Source organism: Netta rufina, assembly GCF_964035555.1.
Source record: "Netta rufina genome assembly, chromosome: 2".
Classification (NCBI taxonomy): Eukaryota; Metazoa; Chordata; class Aves; order Anseriformes; family Anatidae; genus Netta; species Netta rufina.
Window position 1 is genome coordinate 114,602,431 of NC_140124.1, and position 24,212 is coordinate 114,626,642.

At 37.6% G+C, this 24,212-nt stretch overlaps 1 protein-coding gene across 1 annotated transcript; it reads right to left on the reverse strand.

Moving 5' to 3' along the window:
- Positions 1-1,030: 1,030 nt before the first annotated feature.
- RNF125 (ring finger protein 125) lies at positions 1,031-22,073 on the reverse strand (the record flags this gene model as incomplete). The annotated part of the gene is given in 11 exon segments (XM_084281667.1): positions 1,031-1,059; positions 1,206-1,236; positions 2,617-2,724; positions 3,695-3,711; positions 3,714-3,781; positions 5,191-5,306; positions 7,533-7,616; positions 7,620-7,686; positions 9,191-9,285; positions 18,840-18,948; positions 22,024-22,073. Coding segments are annotated over 11 exon segments (774 nt in total).
- Positions 22,074-24,212: the final 2,139 nt, after the last annotated feature.

Genomic DNA, 24,212 nt, shown 5'->3' on the forward strand with positions numbered 1-24,212 from the left:
CCAGCCTTGTAAATCTTACGTAGTTTTTGCCATTGACGTAGACAACATGTAAAAAGAAATCAGGCAGCTGAAGTTTATGAAACACATTTATTTGAAGGAAAGCATTTTAAATCAGAATTTTTAGATTAAATGAAATCAATGGTCCTGCCAACTTTTTATTCCTCAAGATAAAGCGTGTTTGTGAAATGAAATTTTGACAGTGAAAACTTATAGAATTGCTCATAAAATTTTGCAGTTTGCTGGGGGCAACTCTCACTGAAAAGGTATGTTTTAGACCACCTTTGCACAGCTGTTTTACAACTTTGTACAACTACTTTTTGTATAGTTGTTGCTTTGTGTAACTGTTATTTTCTTTGCTTTCCTGGCAATGTTGCTGCTGCAACAGTGCATCTCCTTGTCAGTATGAAAAGGGCAGCTATCTGGAGTTCTGTGGGAGCTGTCAGAGACAAGACATGTAAGCAGGAGGGGAAAGAGAAAACTGTGTAGCTGCACAGTGATCAGGACGTGCCATGTGCAAATCCTTTTCTTTTGCCAGCTGTCTATCACTACCTACAAAGAATGCTTGCAGCCTCTGACAAAATTAAAAAGAACATTCCTCCAGAGGGAACTTAATTCCTACATACAAAGAATTCTCCATACATTTTTTTTAGATATGTAGAAGCTGTAAGTCCAATAATTTATATACTAATCAATCTGACTACTTTGCTTCTAGCAGAACATATTTTTTTATATATTTTTTTTAAGTAACTACTCAAATGTTCCCACAAATTTCATGCTTTGGAGCAGCACTGTCCATCTTTCTGACTAGGAAGTTTTCACACCCAAGGACAGTTCTCAAAGGGAAAGGGAAATAAATTTCTCAACCTCATGAAATGTTGAATCTTTCTCTGCCCAGAAAGAGTCCCTTTCTGATTTCAAGAAGAACTTGCAAGGACCTAAAGCCTGCCAGGCTTTTCCTTGTTAACATATTACTGCTGAGCTACTTTAATCACTATACATGCTTCTGTGCATGAACATGAATTTTAATTTCTTACAGGTCAACTGCATCTGTGAAAGTTACTATGTTAAAGTGCACATATAAAAAGAGTGTTATTAATCTTATAGTCTTATTACCCCGTTGATATCTTGAATGGATTTCTATTTTCCAATCGTGAACATAATATTCACTCCTTGCTATTCTTTCAAGATGTCTTTCACTTACTTACCTTGCAAGTTGTGAGCCTTATCTTTCATATGCTGGAAATGGAAACATGCGTGCATGCTTACAGGGTCAGTAATGCTGTTCTTGACAGTAGGTAGTATGTCTGATACTGTTTTGCTTTTTTTTTTTTTTTTTTGTGTGTGTGTGTGTGTGTATGTGTGTTCTGATTTGTTTAGTACTATAGCATCTGAAAAACTGTTCATCTACCTCCAGCATTGCATTGCAAAAGGATAAATGTTATTTTCACTTTTTATCTACAGAACATGTTCTTCCACTGCTATTCAGTACTCCTTATGTGCTGCTTAGAGTATTGACACACACATATTCTGAGAATGACCCATCTAGCACACTTGCAAACAGAACTACTCTGACACTGTTTAGAAATAAAGAATAAAGGGATATTATATTGAAAATCAAGATACTCCTAATTAATGTTTTAATATATTTCATTTTGACTGTTTGGGTTACCAGTCAACAAAATACTGGTGTCAATGGGTTTACATTCATGTTCAAAGTTTACTGTCTAACTTTCTGCTCTGTAGGCGTAAGCAATACAACACAGAGCAAGACAAATCATTATGCAACTTGAAATAAATGAGAATGTCAGCTACAGAAACAGATGAATTAAGTGATTCTGCAAAAGCAAACAATGCTAACGCTATTTGTTAGAGTCCAATTTGGTGATGCATGTTATATTATTGTGTATATAAATAAATACTCAAGTAATACGAGCTATCATTAAAATGCTATCATACATAGTTCTGCTTCTGTTATGTGCTTTAATTATAGGTTCAAAGTATTAAAACGGTTCTTCACCTCTGCCCTCCACTTGGACATCATTTTATTTAATGCTTTTGCCTCATTTTAAAATAAAATATTTATCTCTTCCTTTGGCATTTTGTTTACATGAGTATCAAACACAAATATAGGGAAGCATTAACTAATATCCTTTAGAAATTCTAAGAGCATGTTAATGCTTGTGATGCATTTTCTATCTTACAGCCCATGCAGCCAACAGCTGAAACTCCTTTCTTAATTCAAGTACAACTGTGTCATCTTTGGTTCTTACAGAATACAAATGGATTGTTTAAACAAGTTTCATTTCAACTATGTAGGGCTTCATTTGAGGATCTCCAAATACTTTATAAACACAAGTAATATTCATACTTGTTTAAGAAATGAGATAATCAAGAACCTTTGCCTTGCCACACCATTAGGCAACAACAGAACAGAGGACAGAAACCATATCTTGGTATCTGTGAGTACCTGACTATGCTATCTCTGTAAGCATCTGCCACACTTTTTGACTTCATGGTGCAGTTACCTGCTCGGTACTTTTCATGACCTCTTGTTTGCAAAATGTAAGATATACATATGGAAATGAAGCCCAGTAGCTTCAAAATATGAAGACTCACTATGTAGCCTTCATAATGGAATATATATTTTGGTTGAAGATGCCTTATAAAATTTCTGCTGAAATTACTTGGATCTGTCCCAGGTGTCAAACAATAAATTGGACAACACTCTAAATAAATGGAAGGAAGTATTCAATTTCCATCTTGGAGTTCTTACAAAAGAACACGTCAGTGTTTAAAAAACACAAATGTAAAATAAGTGGGTCTGTTATGGCCAAATGGCATTCTCTGAGCAACGTGAATACTGCTAGGGACAATGCACTTTCAGGTCAACATCAATTATGCTAAACTCAGCTGTGTAATTTGTGCCTCCAGACATCCCAGGGATTGCTGGTCTCTACATTTTATGGTTAATGTATTTACTTCCTCTAGCTAACAAGAGATCAGACATGCAAATGCTTTTGTTTTATACCAAACAACATTTGTTTGTCACCCAAACCGTTTGTTTATCCATTTGTTTATCATCCATTTGTTTATCATCCCAATAATAAATTAGTAAAAAATAACCCACATGCTTGTTGAGATGAGTCTGTACACTCAGTTGGCCTCAATCCTACAAAGACAGTCACAATAAGACCTTTCAACCTTCATAAACATTCAGAATTAAGCTATTTATGTGAAGCTATCTTAACCTTAAAAAAAAAAAAAAAAAAAAAAAAAAAACTATGAAAGACTGCATACTTAAGCAGTTCTCAAATTCTCAAATTCTCAAATTATAACCCCAAAACCCAGATTAGAATACACAGCAAATGCTGCACAGGAAACTGAGTTAGGTCACTAGAGAGAAATAGCACACACGTGATAATAGCATACACGTGATTTTAAAGCAAACAAGTCACTGTAGCTAATAATACTCATTGTATTGGCTGTAAGTAAATATTTTAAATATTATGTGCATCCACGCTTGTCTGTGACAGCAGGGGAAAGGGAAAAGATAGGTGTGGTTTTCCTGCACTGTGTAAAAGGATTAAGTAATTAATATATTTTATGCTTGTCTATTTTCTCCTATCAGTAATGGTTGCTAGAATTGATCAGTTTAGCATGTTAATACAGTAAAATATCTAAATATGCACATTACCACTGCTCTCCTTTCTGATGTGTAGTGAGACAAAGATCCATTAGATCATCCTCATCTATGTCACACTGGCATAAAGGACAAGAATATCTGGAAATAAGAGGTAGGATAGTGTTTGTGGCAGCAGATACAAGATACATTTTTAGTAGTACAAGTAATAACAAATGTGTTTAGACTTCTTTGGCAAGACATCATTATACACTTCTTTTGCCATCGCTAAAATGTAGCATGGGTGTATGACATGTAGCTAGGTGTGACGTATGCTGTGTTAGCAAAAGGTCAGCTTTGCTAATGTACACTGTGCCAGCATGTCAGGATGTTGATCCAAAAAAGCATTCTGAACATTCATGACATTAGGAAAGAATGGGTGAAAATACTGAATGCTACAACTATAGACATTTGATAAATGCATCATTTAATTGCTGTGATACACTCGGAGCATGTGTGACCAAACTACCAATTCTCAGGAGCCCACATTAAGCATCAACACTTCCTCGCAGAGGATTTCTACATTATTTTCTGTACAAAATACGGTTTTGTTTCTTGGTGGAGGCACAGTTTTCAGGTTACTGAAATTGTAAAATCTGTGCAGATAAAACCTCAAGATTTTCTGAGTATCAAAAGAGCAGTAACTGAAGAGCAGATATGTTTTCTTAGCTAGCAACCTAAATAAAGTGTCATTTAAGAATTCAAATAACAAAAAAATATAAGGACTTTAAATTCTATAAATCAGAAAAACAGTTTAATGATGATGTCAAAATTGCTCCTAACATATAACAGACAAAACTAAAGCCCTTTCAACTTCAAGACCTCAATCACTCAATCACTCTAGGATTATTGCATGTCTGACCTGTTCTAACAGGTCCTACCCTGAAAGAGAATGAATGGGACAAAAAATCTGAACTTTCAACATAAATGTGAGTATTTAAATATATATACATATGTTTTATAAAAATGTATGCTATAAATATGTAAATAAGAAAAGCTGTCAGTCTTCTTTAGGGAATTCCACCAATCTCTCACTATTTTGCTTACTAACAGTGGTTATACCTGAAAGCTACTTCTGAGGAATGGATTATTAGAAGTGAACCAACTGCATTGATGTTATTAATGTCTTATTCATTCTGGAAATAACTAACATTTTTAAGGACTTTTTGAAAGCAAACCTATTTCTCCACAAGAAAAATAACAAAAAGCTACTTCACTTGCCAAAACACGGTTGTTTCTACAAAACAGGTCACACGGAGCTAAGTTCTGTGAAGAAAAACGTAACAACTGCAAACAAAATGTATTGTTTTGTGATCATATGCTAGAAATATCATCCATTTTATATACCATTTAAGCATTATGATTTTAAAATACTAGTAGTTCATCTTGAATTCTACAAAACAAAAATAGGTTCTAATAAAAATTAAATAAAAAATTAGAGAATTCTTCTGCCAGTTTGACTTTACTAAATTGGGCTAATAAACTCAAAAGCACTTTTGCAATGTCATCATCTTGTTACAGCATCTCCAAGCTCCTGTACAGGTCCATATTTTTCTATACATTGTTCACAAGTTCTCCAATGAGCTCTAATTTTACTCAGACATACCAAAGAAATGAGAAGCAGCAGCTTGTTAAGTTTTATACCATGCACTCTTCATGTATTGCTCTGAATGTTTTTTTGGTTCAAAGCATTATTGTGGCTGTACCTAGGGAAGAATATTCATTTCCTTCTACTACTGCAATTTCTCAAGCATTATGCTATTGGTTCAGTTTTATTCAAATATAGTTTATAATAATAGCATTCAGTTTAAGAGGCTAAAGGGTGTTAGACAGAAATAATTTTTAGTTTGTGGTGATTTTATTTGTTCCTTACATTGGCCCTTAATATTTTGGAATGAAATCTGGGAGGCAGTAGGGATACCTTTCTAGTTTGTTGAGAGCTCCCGTTTCACATCTTCTGTTTTTAATGGTGAAAATCTAGACCAACTCCATTAAAACCAAAAGTTTTCCAAAGCAAAGGCCCAGTTCTGACCTCAGTGAAGCTTTTCATTGCTGCTGCTCCAAGCTCTCCTGTTTCCTTTAACTCAGAACCTCTATATAACAAATCTTTGAAACACAGTCATGAGGTATTTCCCATGAAGAGAAACAATATGAAATTATGCATACTCACCTTGCTGAGATAATAAATACTAAGTATAATATTGTTATTCTATATTCATAACCTTTAAACATTAATGAATGGCCTTGCTGAATCTCGATGAAGAAATTTCAAATAACCCTGACCCACATGCTTGTGCCATCTCCTCACTACAGATGATCATTCTGACTCCAGATGCAGCAGAATGAAACATGCTCTTGCCTCAGTCACTTAATTGCAGTTTCCATTCTCCACGCGGAAACTGTAAATGAAATTAGGTTTATACCAAAACAGCAGTCCCTGCGCTGATATGTCTGAGACAACACATGAGCATTTGCCAAGGGTAGTCTGCCAAATAACAGAAACAATACACAGAGATACCTTGATGCTATTAAATGCACTCTCCATTTCAACATACCTTAGTGGCCTCACTGTTGGTTTTACCCAAGAAATACAGTCAACACTTTCTGCAGCCATAATAAAGATTATGAACCACTGCAAATATCCATACTCAGGTCACTTGTTATACTCTACCACTGACCAGTGAAAAGCAGTGCTCAAACTCTACCAAGTACAGAGAAGCTCAGCTAAGCGATACAGGGCTCAGCACTATCCTAACCCCCCTGTTACATTTGTGTGCTTCTGCCAAACCTGATTTTTAAAGCATTGAAAGCAAAGTCAGTATTTAACTACTGTTGAAAGGTATTGGAGTTCATGCATTTCATTGTTAGTTTTAAACAAATCTTTCCCTGTTACAAAATCCATGGTAAAGAACCAACAGTGTTAATAACAAAACAAACAAACAAACCCCCCATTTTTGCTGCTTTCCTTATGCTCTCTGTTATTCCCCACAACCCTAGAAATAGTATTCCTGAAGTTCTCATGTTTACTTGCTGGTTTGCGTTTTGCATTATTTTCACACTGCTGCTGACAGACAAGAAAGATTGAAGGGTATTGTTTCGCAGTTAGCAAGACAAAGGAAATGATAAAAGCCAGACACGAATCCAGTCAGAGAAAAAAAAAAAAGTAAGAGGAAGTAAGATGTAAGCTGCACAATCTCCTCCCACAAAAGAGCCCAGGCATAAAAAATAAGAGTGTGAATTAAATCTCAGTTAACTGTTTTTCCTATTGATATATGCCCTGTCCTACACCACAAAGTCATCTTTACATTTCTGGTCTGCACCTCATTTTGATGAACGTGTTATTTCCCAGTTCAAAGAGCAGCATTTTCAACTTCGTTTGCATGAGTAAATGAAGTTTCACAGGCCTTAAGAGAAAAGGCTCAGTGTAGGTAGCTTTACAGAAAGGTGGGAATAAAAATAATAAATTAAAAAATAATCACAACATTCTATATCATTATTCCCAATTTTAGCAGATTCCCAATTTTAGCAGATTCAGGATTTTTACAATTGGGCAATTGGAGTATTAAAAAAAGCCATTTGCCCTTTCTCCAGCCAAGCTAATGGAGTCAAGAAGATTCATTTCCTGTAAGTTTACGCTTGAGCTTAATATTTGCAGTGGCATTGGCAGTATGCGTTAGAGCACTTTTAGATAAGGATCTTGGTAAGTCTAGCAAAAATCACATTTATTCTTCCGTCATCATGCTGGTGGAGATTCTCTGTTTAGACTTGCTTTAAAAGGAGTCATAATAATGTTTGGCTCTTGTGCATGGGTAAATCTCTGGAATTATTTAGTAATTAGTTCAAGGTTGCAAACCAGTGTTTGACATTGGGAGCAATTTTGGTATATCTTCTTCATTTTCTTGGCACTATCAGGAGCTGGAAATTTTTCAGAAGGATATTAAACATGGCAGTAAGGGCATGTCCATGCATTATTCTTTAAACTTATAGAAATAAAGGAGTGACAGAATCTATATAGAAAGAAACAAAACCAAATGTGATAGTCACCCCAAAACACGCTTAAAATCATTGAGTATATATAAAAACAAATCAAAAATTTTCACCACATAATGACAATCCCAGTGTAACATTACAGGATATTTGTTCTTCTTATGAAATGCTGTTAAGAAGACTCCAGGTATTGTTCCTGCAGCGGCTGTGGAACTGGTTACTGCAGCTGCTTTTAGAAAGCTTTTTGTAAGTTATGGACATGACAGATGAGCTTTGGCAAGTCCTCCTGTAGAGATTTAAGACATTACTGCTTTTTCACTATCTGAGCACCATTGGAGAGCCTCAGTGCTAATGGGACAGGAGACAATTCTTGCAGTAATTGTCAAGGTGATTTGTATCAAGTCAAGATAGGCATCAGAGGGGTCTCAGGGACTGTCGCAGCCTGGGGCTGCATGGAAGGACAAAGGCAAGCATGCACATTGACTGCCAGCCGCCCTGGCTTTGGCAGAGCTGGAAGACGCTATTATGTCAGACTGCAACCAGCAGCGAGCACATTGTTCAACCTGGATGAGTGTGGGATCAATGAGCAGATGAGCAGGGTGGTGGCAGAAGTCCTTATACCTCTGCGATAATTCTTCACGTGTGCTCCAGTAAGATGTTGGCATTGCACAGAACCAGGTTAAAAAGTAAAAAGCAGGAACATCTCCCGTTTAGGTAGTTCTGCTTGAAGATTTAAATGCAATAGCTTTCAGAAGGCAGACACCCAAAGCCATAAATCACTGTGCCCATTTGCCACGTACACAAACTAGCCAGTACCAGTGGTCATGTTGAGTCAATTTAAGATGCCGCCACTCTCACCTGACTGTGCTGCCCCTGTGCTGAAGATCACCCACCTTCTGTCACCTCTTCCCATCTTCCAAAGCAGCAAAAGGTTTCAAGTGCTTCTCTCTCTGATACTCCTACTCAGTTTGGTGTTTTAGTGCAAGTCCACCTGCTTTCGCAGTTAAAGCTAAAATGCTGATCTTTGCACTAGAGCTGCACAGTCACAAGTCTGCCTTCCTCCTGCCAGCCCTGCTGTGTAGACAGCCACTCCAGCAGAGAAGTGAAGCTGGAAGCTTAGGCGAAACCTAGAGCCACTATAAAACAGCTTTCCAAAGCTTGTCTGCCAGTGAAGTCTACAACAGCATTTCTAACGTGTCTAACAGCCTGTGATCCATTTCCAGGAGGATTCCAGATGTGAGCTCTTCTTTGGAAGCCTTCTTCAAATAGCTCCATGGAGCCCTGTCAAATCCCAAGTCAGACAGAAGGTGGTATTTTGCAGTTACCTCACAGGAGTATAAATGATTACACAAAGTGCAAAGAGAGTACAGCCAGGACCCAACATGCTCTCTGTCCAAGGATAAACTGAATTGTTATACATGGTTTGCCCATGGGCAGGTTTTAACTTGGATTAGTCCTGTACTTTAGACGGGGTTGAAAAGGTTTCCTTGTTTTCCGCCAAATGAAATAGTCTTCTCTAAATACCCTGTACAAGGTTCACTCATGCTGTCTGACGGCTTTCCCCTTTTAATGTCACAAAACAAAATCAGATTACCCTTGTCAATTTGTTCATCCTCCCCCTAAAACATGAAAAAAAAAAAAAGTAATGTAAAGGATACAAGGAAAGATGAAGAACACTTACATCCATGTACTATACACACATAGTCTTTTATTATTAGTCAGTGATTTGTTCTATTGACTGTAAAAACAATTAGAATGAATTTCAGCACCACCAACGAAAAATTTTCCACCTTTAACCCAGTGTATCTCTCTAATGTATTTGCTCATTGCATACCTAGAGGTAAATAAATAAATAATTAAATAAATAATAATAATACAAAAAAACAGTTCATGAAGAAAAATTAAAACTGAGCCTCTCAGGATATTTCCCCTGAACTATAAAGCCCCACTTTTTCCCCTTCTGTATGGCCTCCAAATAACTGACTCAAGGCTCTAGTTAGAGGCTTCATGGACACTTCTCAAATCCAACAAAAGCTAATACACTAGTTCTTGAAGATACTGAGGGTGTTGTAAATAGCTGCATTTCTAGGCACACAGATGTGTGCATGTCTCTGCCCAGAAGCACATAATTTTCCAGGAACTGTGGCTGGAATAAATAGTAAAAGCAAGTCTTCCCAGATGAATAGTGGAAAAGGTGCTGTTTCTTAAGCTGCATTTCTATATAGAAGGAACTCTGCAAAGTTGCCTGTAATTTCTGGCACAAACAAGTGGCCCTGGAAAACAAGAAAGGGCACAGGAACACCGTAGGATGCCTGTTACAATTTTTGGAAATTATTCCTAAACACTGGCTTAAGCCTAACTTCTGACTGTTATTATCACCAGAAGGATGTCTGTGCCAGAGGCCACGACTGTAAAGGGAGTCAGTAGCAGATGATTCTGCTGACAAGAGCCTGGCTCCATCCCCTTTGCAGCCTCCCTTCAGATATTTATAGACACTGATGAGATCCCCAACCCAACATTTCTCCAGGCTGGACAGTCTCTGCTCTCAGCCTGTCCTCATGGGAGAGGTGCTCCAGTGCCTTCCTCATCTTCATGGCTCCTCACTGGACTCACCCCAGTGGCTCCATGTCTCTCTTGTACTGGGGAGCCCAGAACTGGACCTCCACACACTCCAGGTGTGGCCTCACCAATGCTGAATGGAGGGAAGACCTTAAGCAAATAACACTTACCTGGATGAATCTAGACTTATTTCTTGGCATTTAACAGGAAAAATGTATGGGTGCACCTTCTCTCTGCAGTCAGCAGAGAAGCAAACACAACTTGCTCAATGTAATTCAATGTTAAATCCAGAGCTGCTTACCTCTGCTCTGTCCTCATAGGCAAGCGTGCAGTGTTATTACCCTTACATATCTGGAAATTACCTATGACAACAATTACCTGGTTGATTCAAAGTAGGTTTTTCCCCATCTCCTTCCATTATTTATTTATTTTTTCCTCAGGCCTCTCTATCCAGTCCAGGTGTCTGCACTTCAAATGATTTCCCTACCACTGGCCCCAAATGGCCCTGTTACCTCAGAGAAAATCTGCCTCACCCAAACCAGGCATACCTGGGGATACCCAGGGTGGGCTGGAGGCTGCAGGGCTGGTGTTGTGCCCGCTGCACTCCAGCCCACCCTGCTGATGTCGAAGCATGGAGCAAGAGCTCCACAGCCCCGGCTCAGCACCACCCAGAGCAGCGGTGGTGCCAAGGAGAGATGGCTCATCCTTTTATTACCTGCATATGACTGCGTGATTAATCTCCTGTTATGGGCAGGACACTGAGGTCTTGAAGTTCTGATGTGTCTTGAAGTCATTGAAGGTCTTAGGTCTTGAGTTTTTTAGAGTGTAGCAAGTGTCAAAATGAAATAGGCCCAGTGTGTTTGTTGTAACTCCTTGTGGTGCGCATTTACAAAATGATAATTTTATAAGGGACTGAAGCACCTCTCCTTTAAGGAGAGGCTGAGAGAGCTGGGAAAACTCAGCCTGGAGAACAGGAGGCTCGGGGGAATCTCATCGAGGTTTGTGAATAATTGAAGGGATGGTGACAAGAGGATGGAGCCAGGCTCTGTTCAGAGGTGGCCAGTGCCAGGGCAAGAGGCCATGGGCACAAATTGGCACACAGGAGAGGAGGCTCGCTCTGAACACCAGGAAGCACTTTATGTGTGGGTGATGGAGCACGGGCACAGGTTGCCCAGACAGGCTGTGGATCTTCTTGATCTTTTTGATGATCACTTCGGAGATCTGCCTGGACATGGGCCTGGGCCACCTGCTTGGGGTGGCCCTGCTTGGGCGGGGTGGTGGAGCAGGTGACTTCCAGAGGTCTCCTCCAACCTCATTCTGTGATGCTGTGACTTTTTCTGAATTAGGAAGCTTGCAGTGATGCTATATTAACTACTAATTAAGCACAAGTGTAATCCACAATTTTCTTGAAATAGTGGTAGGCAGCAGTAGTTTATCTCAAGACTGATAAATCGGACAGCTGTTACTATCTAAAACAAAGTTCCATTAGCATTGGAGATGACATTGTCTCAGATGTGGACAGCAATGGTCCAAATTGATTGTTGCTAGCATGATGGACCCTCTAGTACCATTGTCAAAGAAAAAAAAAAGATAGGGAAATACTTGATGGCTAAAAAATATAGTCTCTTTTAATAAAGGTTATGAAAGGCCTTGATTTTCTGTTTTACCTGTTTGCATCCTCTTTCTTCACCTGGTATTCTAGTGATACTGACACTGAGGATGTCTGTGGCAAATAACATAGGGCAATGGAAGCCATGAGGCATATCCTTGTGTTAGCGATTGCTAGCCAATGGACATGAGCCCACATTCCCCATCAGTGGATTAATTTCAGTGGAAGCTAAAGTGGTGATGGAGTGCTGAGCTGTAGAAACTAAGCTGTGATTATTCTCGCCATGTTCTCTCACAGATGTGTCCCCATGCATGGAGCTTTTCTACTCTTGGTGGAAATGACTGCTGGATGACTTTGAAAGACCCAGGAGAAAATCCTGGTAGGAGCTGAACACCTACAAACATCACACAGTGGCCTTAACACAACTGTCAAAGCAACCTACTAAAGAAACAGGTTATTTTTGCCTGTGATGAGCTAAATTAAACCAGATTTCTTTTAGGTGTCCCCAGTTATGTGAACACTTGAAGAACAGTAGTAGTATTCCCAGTTATTTCTACAAATATTGGAAAATTTGTAACACATTTGGTAATGCAAATAAATTAATTGGAATCTCTCTAGGTTTTTCTCATTTGGCTAAAAGTTGTACATGCTATATTAAGGACAGTTAGAATGTATTCCAGTATCTTTGGGGCAGTGTTATCTATTATGACAAATTATTGTTTTTAATATTAAGGAAATCTAAATATTGAGCAAATCTGAATATTACTCAGTTAGAAAGACTGACTGAAGACATCTGTGCATGTCTCAGGATAATTGTATATTTTCCACTATCTAATGCATTTTCTGTAACTTAAATATTTTTTACTGAAGCAAAATCAAGTATGACCCACTTTTGAGTAAGAAATAAAAAAGGAAAGGCAGTAGATTTGGCAACTCCAAGATGAAAGCATCTGCATGTTCAGTATCTTTCAGTTTGTGTCTGGCCTGCAGTAAAACTCGTAATCTTCTGTCAAGTGATTTTCATGGAAATTTCCATCACAGATTTGCTTCTGAAGGAAGATATCACCCTTTTCTGGACCCAGAATCTACAGTGATGATTATCTCCACTGAACATTTAAATATAAACAGCTTTGACAGTCATGTTATTAACTTGCCAAATCAAATATGTAACGGCAGCAGAAGGATAGCAATATTTCCTGTGCATTTTCTATTTACTCGTATGGTACCTACTGATGAGCAATAAAAGCAAATGTAAGAAGAATTGTATTTTGTCTTAGGTAAAACAACAGCATTAACAAAAATCAAAAAACACTACGTATTTTTACAGAAACTGCAACAAAGTATGTTCCAGCATATGTGAAATCTTGTCAGCCAGAATCAAATCAATGAATTTCCTTTGTCAGTTACTGTTTATCTTTAGCATCAAATAAAACATGAGGAAAATTGTAACACCTTGCCATTGGCTGAACTCCACTCTTGTCTGTTGTTGGGTTATTTTTGTTGTTACTTGGTTAAGAGTTAGATCTCAGTTATACCCAAGTTTAATTTCTAACACTGCATTAATAATACAATGTGATAAAATGTCACTAACTGCTGTACGATAATTAAGTACTAAAGCTATGAAAGAAAATCAATCAGGGACTAAAACTGTAGTTTTTCTGGTAAATCACACATGAATTTACAGTCTGACAATGTAAATATGAATAATGTATGGAAAACATTAAATCATGAAGGATAAAAGCAAAATGCTTTTTTTAAAGGGCATAAAAAAAAGCAAATAAGCCCTTAAGTGCTTGTCAATGATATGTGAAAATAAAAACGGTGTTGTCGTCATTGACTTATGGAGAATGGAAGTCTCATGAAGACAGTGGTAAGACTGCATTAGAGTTTTCAGGAATTACTGTCAATAATTTTCCAGCACAAAATAGGTGCCCTGCACATAGACCTGAGTGTGGTGGGTAAAGATGGAATGATCGCAAGGCTGGAAGCTTGTTCTTGCCTGAAGACCAGTGGTCACAACCAATTACATCAAACAAGGGCAGACAGAGTGCAGACTCAGCCAAGCTCTTTTACATGTGCGCATGTTTACAGCTGAGTAGTCATTACCTGTGTGTATGTATTTGTTTAGATATTGCATACAGATAAATGTCTATGTCTGCCTGATTAGTTAGCTGGAAAAAAAAAAAAAATTAGTTAAGAAATATGAAAATCCAATAATGTATGAGGAGAAACTTAGCTATATTAACAAAAGCCAGAGTGTGTATCAGAAGATTTTATTGTGTGGTAAGTGTACATCAATATTTTAAATATTAAAAAGCACTATTTTATTAAAAGGTCTTTCTGGAAAAGGAAGTAAAGACAACAATTAGAAGTAGATAGCAATCATAAATATGGCAATAAAAATTACCAAATGAAGCCAAAGAAAATTCAAGCCTAGTAAAAGTAGGGAAAATGAAGGAAATCTAAAATATGAAAAAAAAAAAATAATAAAGTAAAACAGCAGTTAAGGCTTGGTGTTAGATTAACAGGATAGTGCTAATGATACTGAAAGTGTTCAATGGTTAACTATGGCATTTGGTAAGGAGTAGAATGATGTATTTATATCTGATCAGAATATTGTGTAATTTCCCAGTCTGTAATGACAAGGCAAGTGTTAAACCACATTTATTAGGACTAAATACAGTAAAAAGAGGGCACAGTTACCTTTCAGCCAATAATCCTAGAAGATTTGGCTGAGAAGATTTCTGTCGTGCTGATAATTATTGTCAAGAATTCTGAGCATACAATGGAAATCCTCCAAAGTTGAACTCAAATGACACAGAATTACAGAATCACAGAATATCCTGTGTTGGAAGGGACCCACAAGGATCATGGCATCCAGCTCCTGTCTCCGCACAGGACCACCCGAAATCACCCAAAACTCGGGAGCCTGTGCCCAACTTGATGTGGTTGACCTCAATGGTTATAAAATGTAAAAGAAGAAGTTCAGTCAATAAAAATATATGCCCTCTAACATAGTTCTAGAAATTGGTCTTGTCAGCTGAACTGAGGTTGTTCTTTGCTGAACTTACAAAAATAATTGATTTTGGTGACTATGCAGATGTAATATATTTCTGTAAACTATTTAACTTCGTATTTCATGCCCATCAAACTAATATGAATTAGTATTGTATAACATTAATAAAGTGCATAGAAAATAAGAAATACTATATGATAGGTCTTACAAAGTAGTGTCAAAAACATACATACCTGATTTTGGATAGTATTTTTATGAATAATCTGGAGACAAATATAAAATCATCAAGTGACTGTTTGCAGAGTCAAAAGCACAGATGACAGTGGACATTGAAGAGTATAATCTGGTTTCCAGGCTAAATTGGACCCATTCAAAGAAATTGCATTCTAAAATAGCCAAGTGCGTGCTCGTATACTCTATTTCTAGAAGAGTAAGTCAGGGCCAAACACAATGGAGCAGCAGGGTGGAGAAGCAGCATGCGCTTCCCTGGTAGCACTACTATCAATGAAAGCAGATAAGCTCTAATGGGGATAGCAGACAGAAAAAGTGGAAAATGATTATATTTATTTCATTAGATTCACTGCTCTAAGTGAAGGACAAGTGAATGAACCTCCATTTAGTGCAACTCGCTTTTTTTTTTTTTTCTTAATAAAGAGATGGAACTAAACCTTTCGGCATAGCTGATGTTTATCTGAGTGCTGTGCACTTTTCACACAATTTGAAATAAATTACATCACTGTTCACGTAGGGCAAAGTTGGATATTTATTGATTCATATCAGACAGCTTTTTGTACTCAGACATAAAAATCCAGTATTTGTAAATTTTTTTTGTTGTTTTTGAGGTCTTTGAGCATCATTAAAGTAAATATTCTGGAGAGGAGAGTGCTAGCTGCCGAGGGACAATGTTGTTCATTCATGAGATTTTAGGCTGGTTCCCTTAAGAAGTTAAACAATATCATCTTCTCTGTGTGTAGATAAATCTGTCTGTTTTCTCTCATTCCCTCAGGCCTGATGTCTTGTTTTTAGCAAATCTCAGAGCAGGCATTGAAAGGGATGATTAAGAAAACAGTGGAAAAACCCAAACATAACCTAAAATAGTCTGTCCCACAGAGGGTAGACTGCAGAGGAGACACTGTAAAATCCTGAGCAGGAGGAGAGGAGGACTGCAGCAAACCCTACATCAGCTTACCCCTCCTGCAGGCAGGGAGGATGTGTACAGTAAAGCTTCCATGAGAAATGAAAATGATCCTTACCACCAGAAAAAGGTCTGCCAAGAGAGCAGGGGGAGGTCCTAGGTCAGGCAGTGCTTGCCCTTTCTAGCACCTCCATGTGACCACAAAGCTGCTCTGATGAGACATGTGTCGCCTCCTGTATCTCACTCAGATATGGTCACAGCTTAAGATGAGGGTGCTCTAGTAGGCAATAGTTTGAAGATGCTGAGCTCTACCTGCTAGTGTGACAACAATAATGGCTACCAAAGCCATGATATTTGTAGCACATAGTCTCCTCTGAAGGTATATAAGCATAACTTTGACAGGGAAGAACTGGAAATATCATAACCTCACCAGACTGCATGTTAAAACACTACACATTTTTCTGTCTTGGGCTGTTAATGTAGCTTCACAGTCCCTTCTGTCAAGAATTACCATGCTTCAGATAGGACATGCCCATGGATCATCTGCGTAAAACTGCACTATGTACATGGGGGCAATAGATGGGGATCGGATACATGGAGGCTGTTCCAGAACACCAGCTCTGCAACGAACTTCCCATTGTATAACGTGGACATGCATGTAGTGAACATTGCTCCTGAACCGCAGCACATTTTCCCACCCACACATAAATCATGGTCTTACAATTGAAAATACACGTTCAGATACAACAATGGGTGTTTGTTGACTGGCCTAGAAGGAGCCCACTGAACTGCCTTTCCTCCTCATTTCCTGTCATAATAAAAAAATGCTAAAATTGTAGAGGATTTCCTCACTTGAGTTTCCTGTCATTTGTGCAAGTCAAAATGACACAAGTATTTTCCACTCCCAAAAGGGAGATAGTAGAAAATCCACATACGAAAGACAGCAGTGCTGTTGTCTTGAAATATGAGTTTCAGTTTCAGTGAGCTTTCTTACAGATGACTCTTCATCTATTTACCTACTTTTAATGAAGCTATTATATGAGAAAGTAATCTCCAACAGTGATATTATTCATCATAGCTTTCAAAAACATTAATGTCTTAACCTTTCCTGGGGTGAGTCATAAAATTAAGTAATTGAGTAAGATCAATTAGAGTAGACACATACTGCCAGATGACAGCATGTGTTGCCATGAATCTGCTTTTATAAAATAATTGTGTAATCTCTAATATGTGCAGGTATCTTGAAGTACTGTACAGTTTCCCCAGGGAAAACCCTTGTACAGATATTTTTAATTGCTAGCATTTTAGAAGAAAGACTAAAATATTTTGTTAGGTTATGAAATTACTTAGTTTCCATGCTTCTTTCATGGAAAAGTGAAAATGAAAAACAAAACAAAACAAACAAACAAAAAAACAGTATCTGGAATTTATTTCTGATTATTGACATATAAAAAATAGCCTACTGAAAGCCAAATAACTTCAAAAGCCTCCATTAGTATTTTGAGTATTTCAGTTCCTTTTATCTGATCTTCTCTGTAGCTGTGGCTTCTACACATCACCACCAAACTTCCCACTTCAGCCACATGAACCTTCCTTCAGGTTTAATCTTTCTTTAGCCTGCAACTCTTGCTCTGCTCTGCTCATTTAATCTAACTGAGATTTGGGTCCAATACTTTTTCCTGGCAGTATCACACTTCCAGATCCAACTTTGTACATTGATTTTTAATTTTTTATTTTTTGTTGTTTCATTATAAGCTAGCAATCCATGCTGGCTTAGCTTCCAAGGTTGCTCCCTGATCCGTAACAGTCACTGTTTTCCCAATCAATTTGAAGAAGTCATTTATTATTATTTTTTTTATTTTTTTTTCTTTCTCCATTATAGAACGTATGCTTGAGTGAACATTCAATTTTCAGTATTTCCACCACATTTTGCCCTAAGAATATTCCCCTGAAAAGCAGGGGAACAGCAGGTCTGAGCCAGGGTTAGCTGAAGAGCCTAGACAGCATGCTGCATCAAGCCATGCTTTTGGAAAACAGGTTTGAGAGAAAGGAGGCCTCAGAGGCAGTATGAGCAGGAAGCAAATGGGAAGCAAGCTATTGCAAAGCCTTTTACATAATTTTAAAGGTGTGAAGCCACATAGACCACACTCTAATTAGAGACAACACATCTCTTTGCAGTTGGGTTCTGCAATCATCTTGGACCTGCCTGTAATTGCAAGAGGTGTGTTTGTGAGCCTCTCAGTTTTGACCATGGAAAACTTCTGGATTTTAACTTGTGTTACAGAATGCCCCATTTCAAAGCAAAGGGCAGTCTTAGCTCAGGAGTATGTGATGAATTTGGTGAAGTAGAGTAGGTGCAGATCTAACAGGTTACTGGAATTTCTGTTCCTCAATAAATTACTTTATTAGTTCTCTTTTTTCAACTTAGACTGGAACAGAAGTTGAAAATTGGAAATATCCTACTAACTGGCATCTTTTCAGGGAGAAAACAACTTTGTTTCAGGTCAGATGAAATGTTCAATTTTTAAAAAGCTTCTATTTTGACTTGTAAATATCATGCTTTCAGTGTATAATTTATGCTGTAATGGGAAACAGCTTTTCCAATTAAATGGCATTACTAAATGTAGAAACTGAAGCATGCTGTTTAGAAATGCTGGGAATGTTTGGACTTTACTTTAGTACAGGACACAAGAAGTGGAAGAAATAGAGATTACAGACTATCCAAATAGAGATTATAGCTGTCCAATTGGGAGCTAGCACTGTCAGACTCAATCTAGCACACCTTTCCTTCCTCCATTTTCCCTTTTTTTTTGAAGAGAAAAATTATAATTACCTATTCAGCCACAGTTCTTACCAGTGAGGATGGCTCTCTTATAGGTATTGTGCTATCTGGAAGCTGCTGAAGTGGGATTTTGACTTTGTTTCCTTGCCTTCTGTCTCTTTCCAAGATATGTCCTACATCCCTACAAATAATGGAGACAAAATCATACTTGTACTAAATTCAGAGATTCCTGGTTTAATTCAAGTCAGAATTAACTATTTTATGCTTCAGATGAGAGTGCATCAACAGAATTTGAACAACATTTATATTATAAATATATTATATTGTATTATTATTATTATATTATATTGTGTTGTTACTATTATATTGTTAATATAACAACAAGTCATATTCTATGTATTATCTCTGCATATCCACTTTATGCTGTCTAAGGAATATTTCATCAACTGCAGGGTGACTTTGCAGATTGCTTAAATCACTCATAGCCCAAACATCCTTGGAAAGGGCTGGTCCCAGCTCCTGCCCAGAGTCACTGCCCCTTTCTTCTCTTGGTACAGATTCTTCGGTCAAGTGGTAAGCTGGACCACTTTTTAAAAACAGGATTAATTTTTATATCTCTTAGTTCATTACTCCTGCTGATTAAATGTCCATTTGAGAAACAGTGCCAGATTTACGGAGGTACAAAGAGGAGTGCAGCTAGGCAGCTGTGGAGGGTGGACTCACTTTCTTTTTTCCTTTTTTTTTTTTTTTTTTTTTTGGCAGGCCTAAGTTGGCTTGAATTACTTTGTGAATCTGCTTCTTAAGTAGATATCCACATGGTGGCTCCTAAGATAAACAGAAACACCCTGTAGTTATTTTTATTTTTGATTTTGTTCAGCAGGAACTAGTGTTGAAAAAATTATTAAACTGGGTAAAACTCAAAGGTTTTACATGCTATTTGGACTGTTCCTAGCTTTCTCTGAACTCTCCAGGCACAGAAAATGAAAGGAACGTGGAACCTAAAGGAATCTTTTCCAATATAATTTTGCATCATGCCCTTAGTATGAAAAACCTCTCCCAAGTGTTTATCTTTCCCTATTCTCCTGCTCTTCAATTCTTTTTCCCAGCAGTGACATTTTATAGTCACAGAGTCTAAGCAGGGTACTTGAAATACTGTTAATTAGAACCTGAATATCAAAATGTTGATTTGAAAATATTACTTGTCATACATTTGTGTGTACAATAGGTTGTACAAAGTAGGTTGTTTTTTTTTTTTGTTTTTTTTTTTTTTTTAATTCTTTCTCCTCAGTCCTCCTGTGGTATGATAGATGAATTGCATCTACCTGACTGTTATGACTATTAAATTCTAGTAATCCTCAGATGGCCTTTCTGTGACTATTTGCAGTGTATTAAAATATGTTTTACAGTCAAAATCTGTACCACAACTCCAAAGACTGAGCTTATTGTTTGTTTGCTTGTTTTTTAATGATGAGGAAATGTTTATTTAGTCCTTTTGGTTTGTTTGGTCTATTTTATTTATATATATATATATATATATATATATGTATATATTTTTTTTTGTAACGTGGTGAAAAGAAATTTGTTTCTGGAAAGACAGGCGAATCTAATTGTACAAAAGAGAGGAAATCTCAAATAGTTTATCCCCAGGAGTAACATCTGGCAAACAATAGAAAACTCTGCTATTATTGTCCCAAGGCTTTTATTATTATTGTATGATTGTGTAGTACGTAGCACTTTATTTATGTAACAAAATACCTAGGAAAAATACTCTTTGTTATGCAGAAGATTGTTGACTGCTAAGTGAGAATCTACTGTTTGGATAATTTTCATAGAATCATACAGACAAAAAATATCCCAAGTTGGAAGGGACCCATAAGGATCATCAAGTCCAACTCATTTGGACTTCATTTTCTCCTTATGTCTCCAGAAGTAATTACTAAAATATATAGAAAATCAAAATTATAAAATATATTTGAATAAAAAAATAGTTTGACAAAAATGTGACTCCATTCTCTCGTCAGAGAATCGATGAGAAAATTTACTATTAAGATATCTTCTCCTCTGCATTAAGCACATTGCCATTTGACTCAAAATATTAAATTTTAACTGAATAGCAAAACGTTTATAAATTTAGCATCTCAAATCTTTTAACAACATAACTTGTGCAAGTTCCATGAAAATTTTCAGCTTTTCTGTGGACTTCAGTAGCAACAATCCATTTGCTAGAGATACCGTATCTGGTCTTAAATCAGAGTCAAAACTGACTACATTAAAAGCTACAGTATAACTCAGGGAAATTACTGCTTCTAAATTGTGCTCTTCTGCTTTTTGACACAGTGTGTCAAACTTAATTTTTGTCCTGTGTGTCTGGCACAAATCTGGGACCCTGTACACGCTGCACGTTGCCTCCTTCCTGAAGAGAAAATGAGGCTGGAATATTATTTTTAAAATTCACGCTCACAAAGACGCATCTATAAAGCTGTTACCTCTCACACAGTGGCAAGCTGGCTTAATGATGGTGATTGCTGCAGGCTGGCTAATATTTGTACTTCTACTTTGTCTTGAAGCAACAAACAAATAAAAACACACACAAAGCCAAGCCAACCAACCAACCAACCACAAAAAAAAAAAAACAGAAACAAAACCAAAACACTTTACTGCTTCCTCCCTGTCTCACCTCTATACTTACATCATTTGTGTCTATGTCTTATATCTATCTCCCATCTTGTCCCATCTTTTTATCTATAGACTCTCTGATGTGAAGACATGATTTTGCATGACAATTCACATGCCTTTGTGTGTGCATGCAAGAACCACGGGTGCTGGGGTGCTGGCCTCTGCCCCAGCTTTTGCAGGGATCAACACCTCAGCTGGATGAGCCCCAGCTCCCATCCCAGTTGCCTGATTGGACTTGCTTGCTAAATCGCCTGATTTACTTTATCTGAAGTACCCTTAAGTGTATCATTTCTCACATATGGCATGCTAGGGTCTAGTTCAATGTATTTTTTTTTTTTCAAACTACACTGAAAAGTTTCTGGTCATGTTATTTAGTATTTTGCTATATAGCGTAATATACAAATGAGATCTTTATGGTACACGGAAAATACTGTTTATTTCCAACGCATAGCAAGGAAAAATATTTTCTTTTTCCTTTAATATTAGAAGATCTTGATGTGAATTTATCTTAGGCATAAGACATTGATATAAAATATCTGAGGCATAACCACAGCTTGCCTCATGCCCACATGGCACATACCTCTCACCACCTTCATTTCCAAGCTGTGTACTACCCTTATTCACCGGCATACATGTTGATATGGGGCCATATTAAGTGTAGGGTTTTGCATATGACTAAGTGCCACAGGGACACTTACATGTAGAGTGCAAAAAGGGAATTGATTTGTGGAAATTAGTTCAAATGGTACCTAAACATGAAGAATCTGTTCTTTAGTTCATCCTTGTTAACATCAATAACTCTCAGTTTCATCAAATAGGAGCTATATCCCCAGGAATTCCCCTGGCTAAGGGCCCTTCAAAATCTGGAACATTTTTCAATTACAGTTCAGAGAATCTTATAGCAAGGGAGACTTACTAAAGATAAAAGTGTCTAAGAGCATTCCTTCAAAGGAAGCTCTGAGAGCTTTCCTTCAAAGAGAAGGAAAGAGTGTGAAGAGTGTGTGTGTCTGGGGAGAGCATCCTCTTCACTAACTTGTAAGAGCAAAGTGAGGAGCATTATATCTGTCCCTCAGTGCTGTTGTGAGTGGAGCCACCATCCCCAGTGCTGGGTTTGGACCTGCTCGCTTTCCTTCCTGTCCTCTTTTCGTCTGCCTCTCTCCTTTGATAATGTGCAAACCTTATGTTTATATTAAAAAGTTAAATTAATTCTTATCAAGTCTTTTTTAGACTTACATCTGTTAACAAAAAGGGGCTCTTAGTTTAAAATCTCTGCAATACTGCAGAGATTGCTGTTAATCCTGGCTGAGACAGGGAGTGGTAGATGCCTTCCCCTGGGAACAAAGAGGAGGTTCTAGAGAGCCATTACCTTGGAAATCCAACCCCAGATCAGGACTATCAAGTGCTACCAGCTCTTCCTTTATCTCTCTAGGTGATGGGAGTTGCTCACAGAAAGATCTGGTATCATCATGCCTGGAAGGAGAATCGCATTATCACACATTCCCATCCCATGCCCAAGAAAGGTGTTGTGATCCTTGAGCTGGGACAGGAGAGTGCCCAATTGATTCAGAAGTGCTGGAGATTGACTGTCTACCATCATCTGCTCTTCTTTATAACTCTCCCTCAGGCAAGGCAGGGTAAACCTTTCTTATTAACCACTGCAGCTGAAGATCTGACCTTCTTCAGCCTGCACATGTGAGCGTCAGAAGGTTGCCTGGGTGCAAGCTGGGAGCAGTGTTACAGACACCACAGGGCTGGAACATACTTGAGGCTGTGCCACTGTTCTTACTGCCTTGCTGTGTAAAATCTTCCTTCAGAACAGAAAAAACAAACAAACGAACAAAAAAACAAATAAACAAACAAACAAAAAAACACAAATGTGTGTGAAATACCACTTCTATAGCTCTGCAGAAGTCTGAACTGGGCAAAAACTCAAATTTGGCCTTTAAGTTTGCTGGGAGTTGGGAGTCCATGATGTAAACATTCAAGGGTATGGTTAAACCCATAACAAACTTATAGGAACATAGACCTGTTCTGTATTTGAAAAATGACAAATGAGAGCATTGGACTCAGCTACAGATTGCAGCATTTGCAATTCTATGTTCTTTGTTCTCTATGTTAAACCTACATGATAACACAAGTATCCTTTTATTAACAGGCAAAACAAAACAAAACAAACAAACAAACAAAAAGCACTAAACCCAAACCTAACCCAAAACAAAATAAGCCTTTAAACCTTTAAAAAAATCTTCCTCAGCAGCAACTCAGTGCAGCAGAAAGTTCCTAATGTCTGGCTTTGTCATCTGCACAAAGGAATCAAAGAAATTCCAAGCTCAGAATGCTTCTAGCTCAAGGGAGTCAAAACACACTCCTGTCAGAAGCAAAACAGCACGGAAGAGTAGAGGCTATACACTTCTAAGTCCATTTTTTTTTTTTTTTTCCAATTGAAACAGTGGATATTTTTTTCTGTTTTGGTGATTGTGATTGTTTTGTTATTGCCAGGCTTTGGAATGATATATGTAATTAGAGATGATATATTATATTCTTTCTAATGTACCTTCTGCCTTGTAAATAAAGATAATGTTATTTGAATCCTCTTTGAGTAGACTATTTTTAGCACCAGACCTGGGATACAACACCCTGAGCTACTGTGTCCATTGAGGATGGGGTTGTTTATCCTTTGGTAGCAGAGCAGACAAGTCAGAGGCCGAATCAATGGTTCTAAGCCTTGGGAAAACATAAAACTTTTATTACCATAACACAGACCGTGAG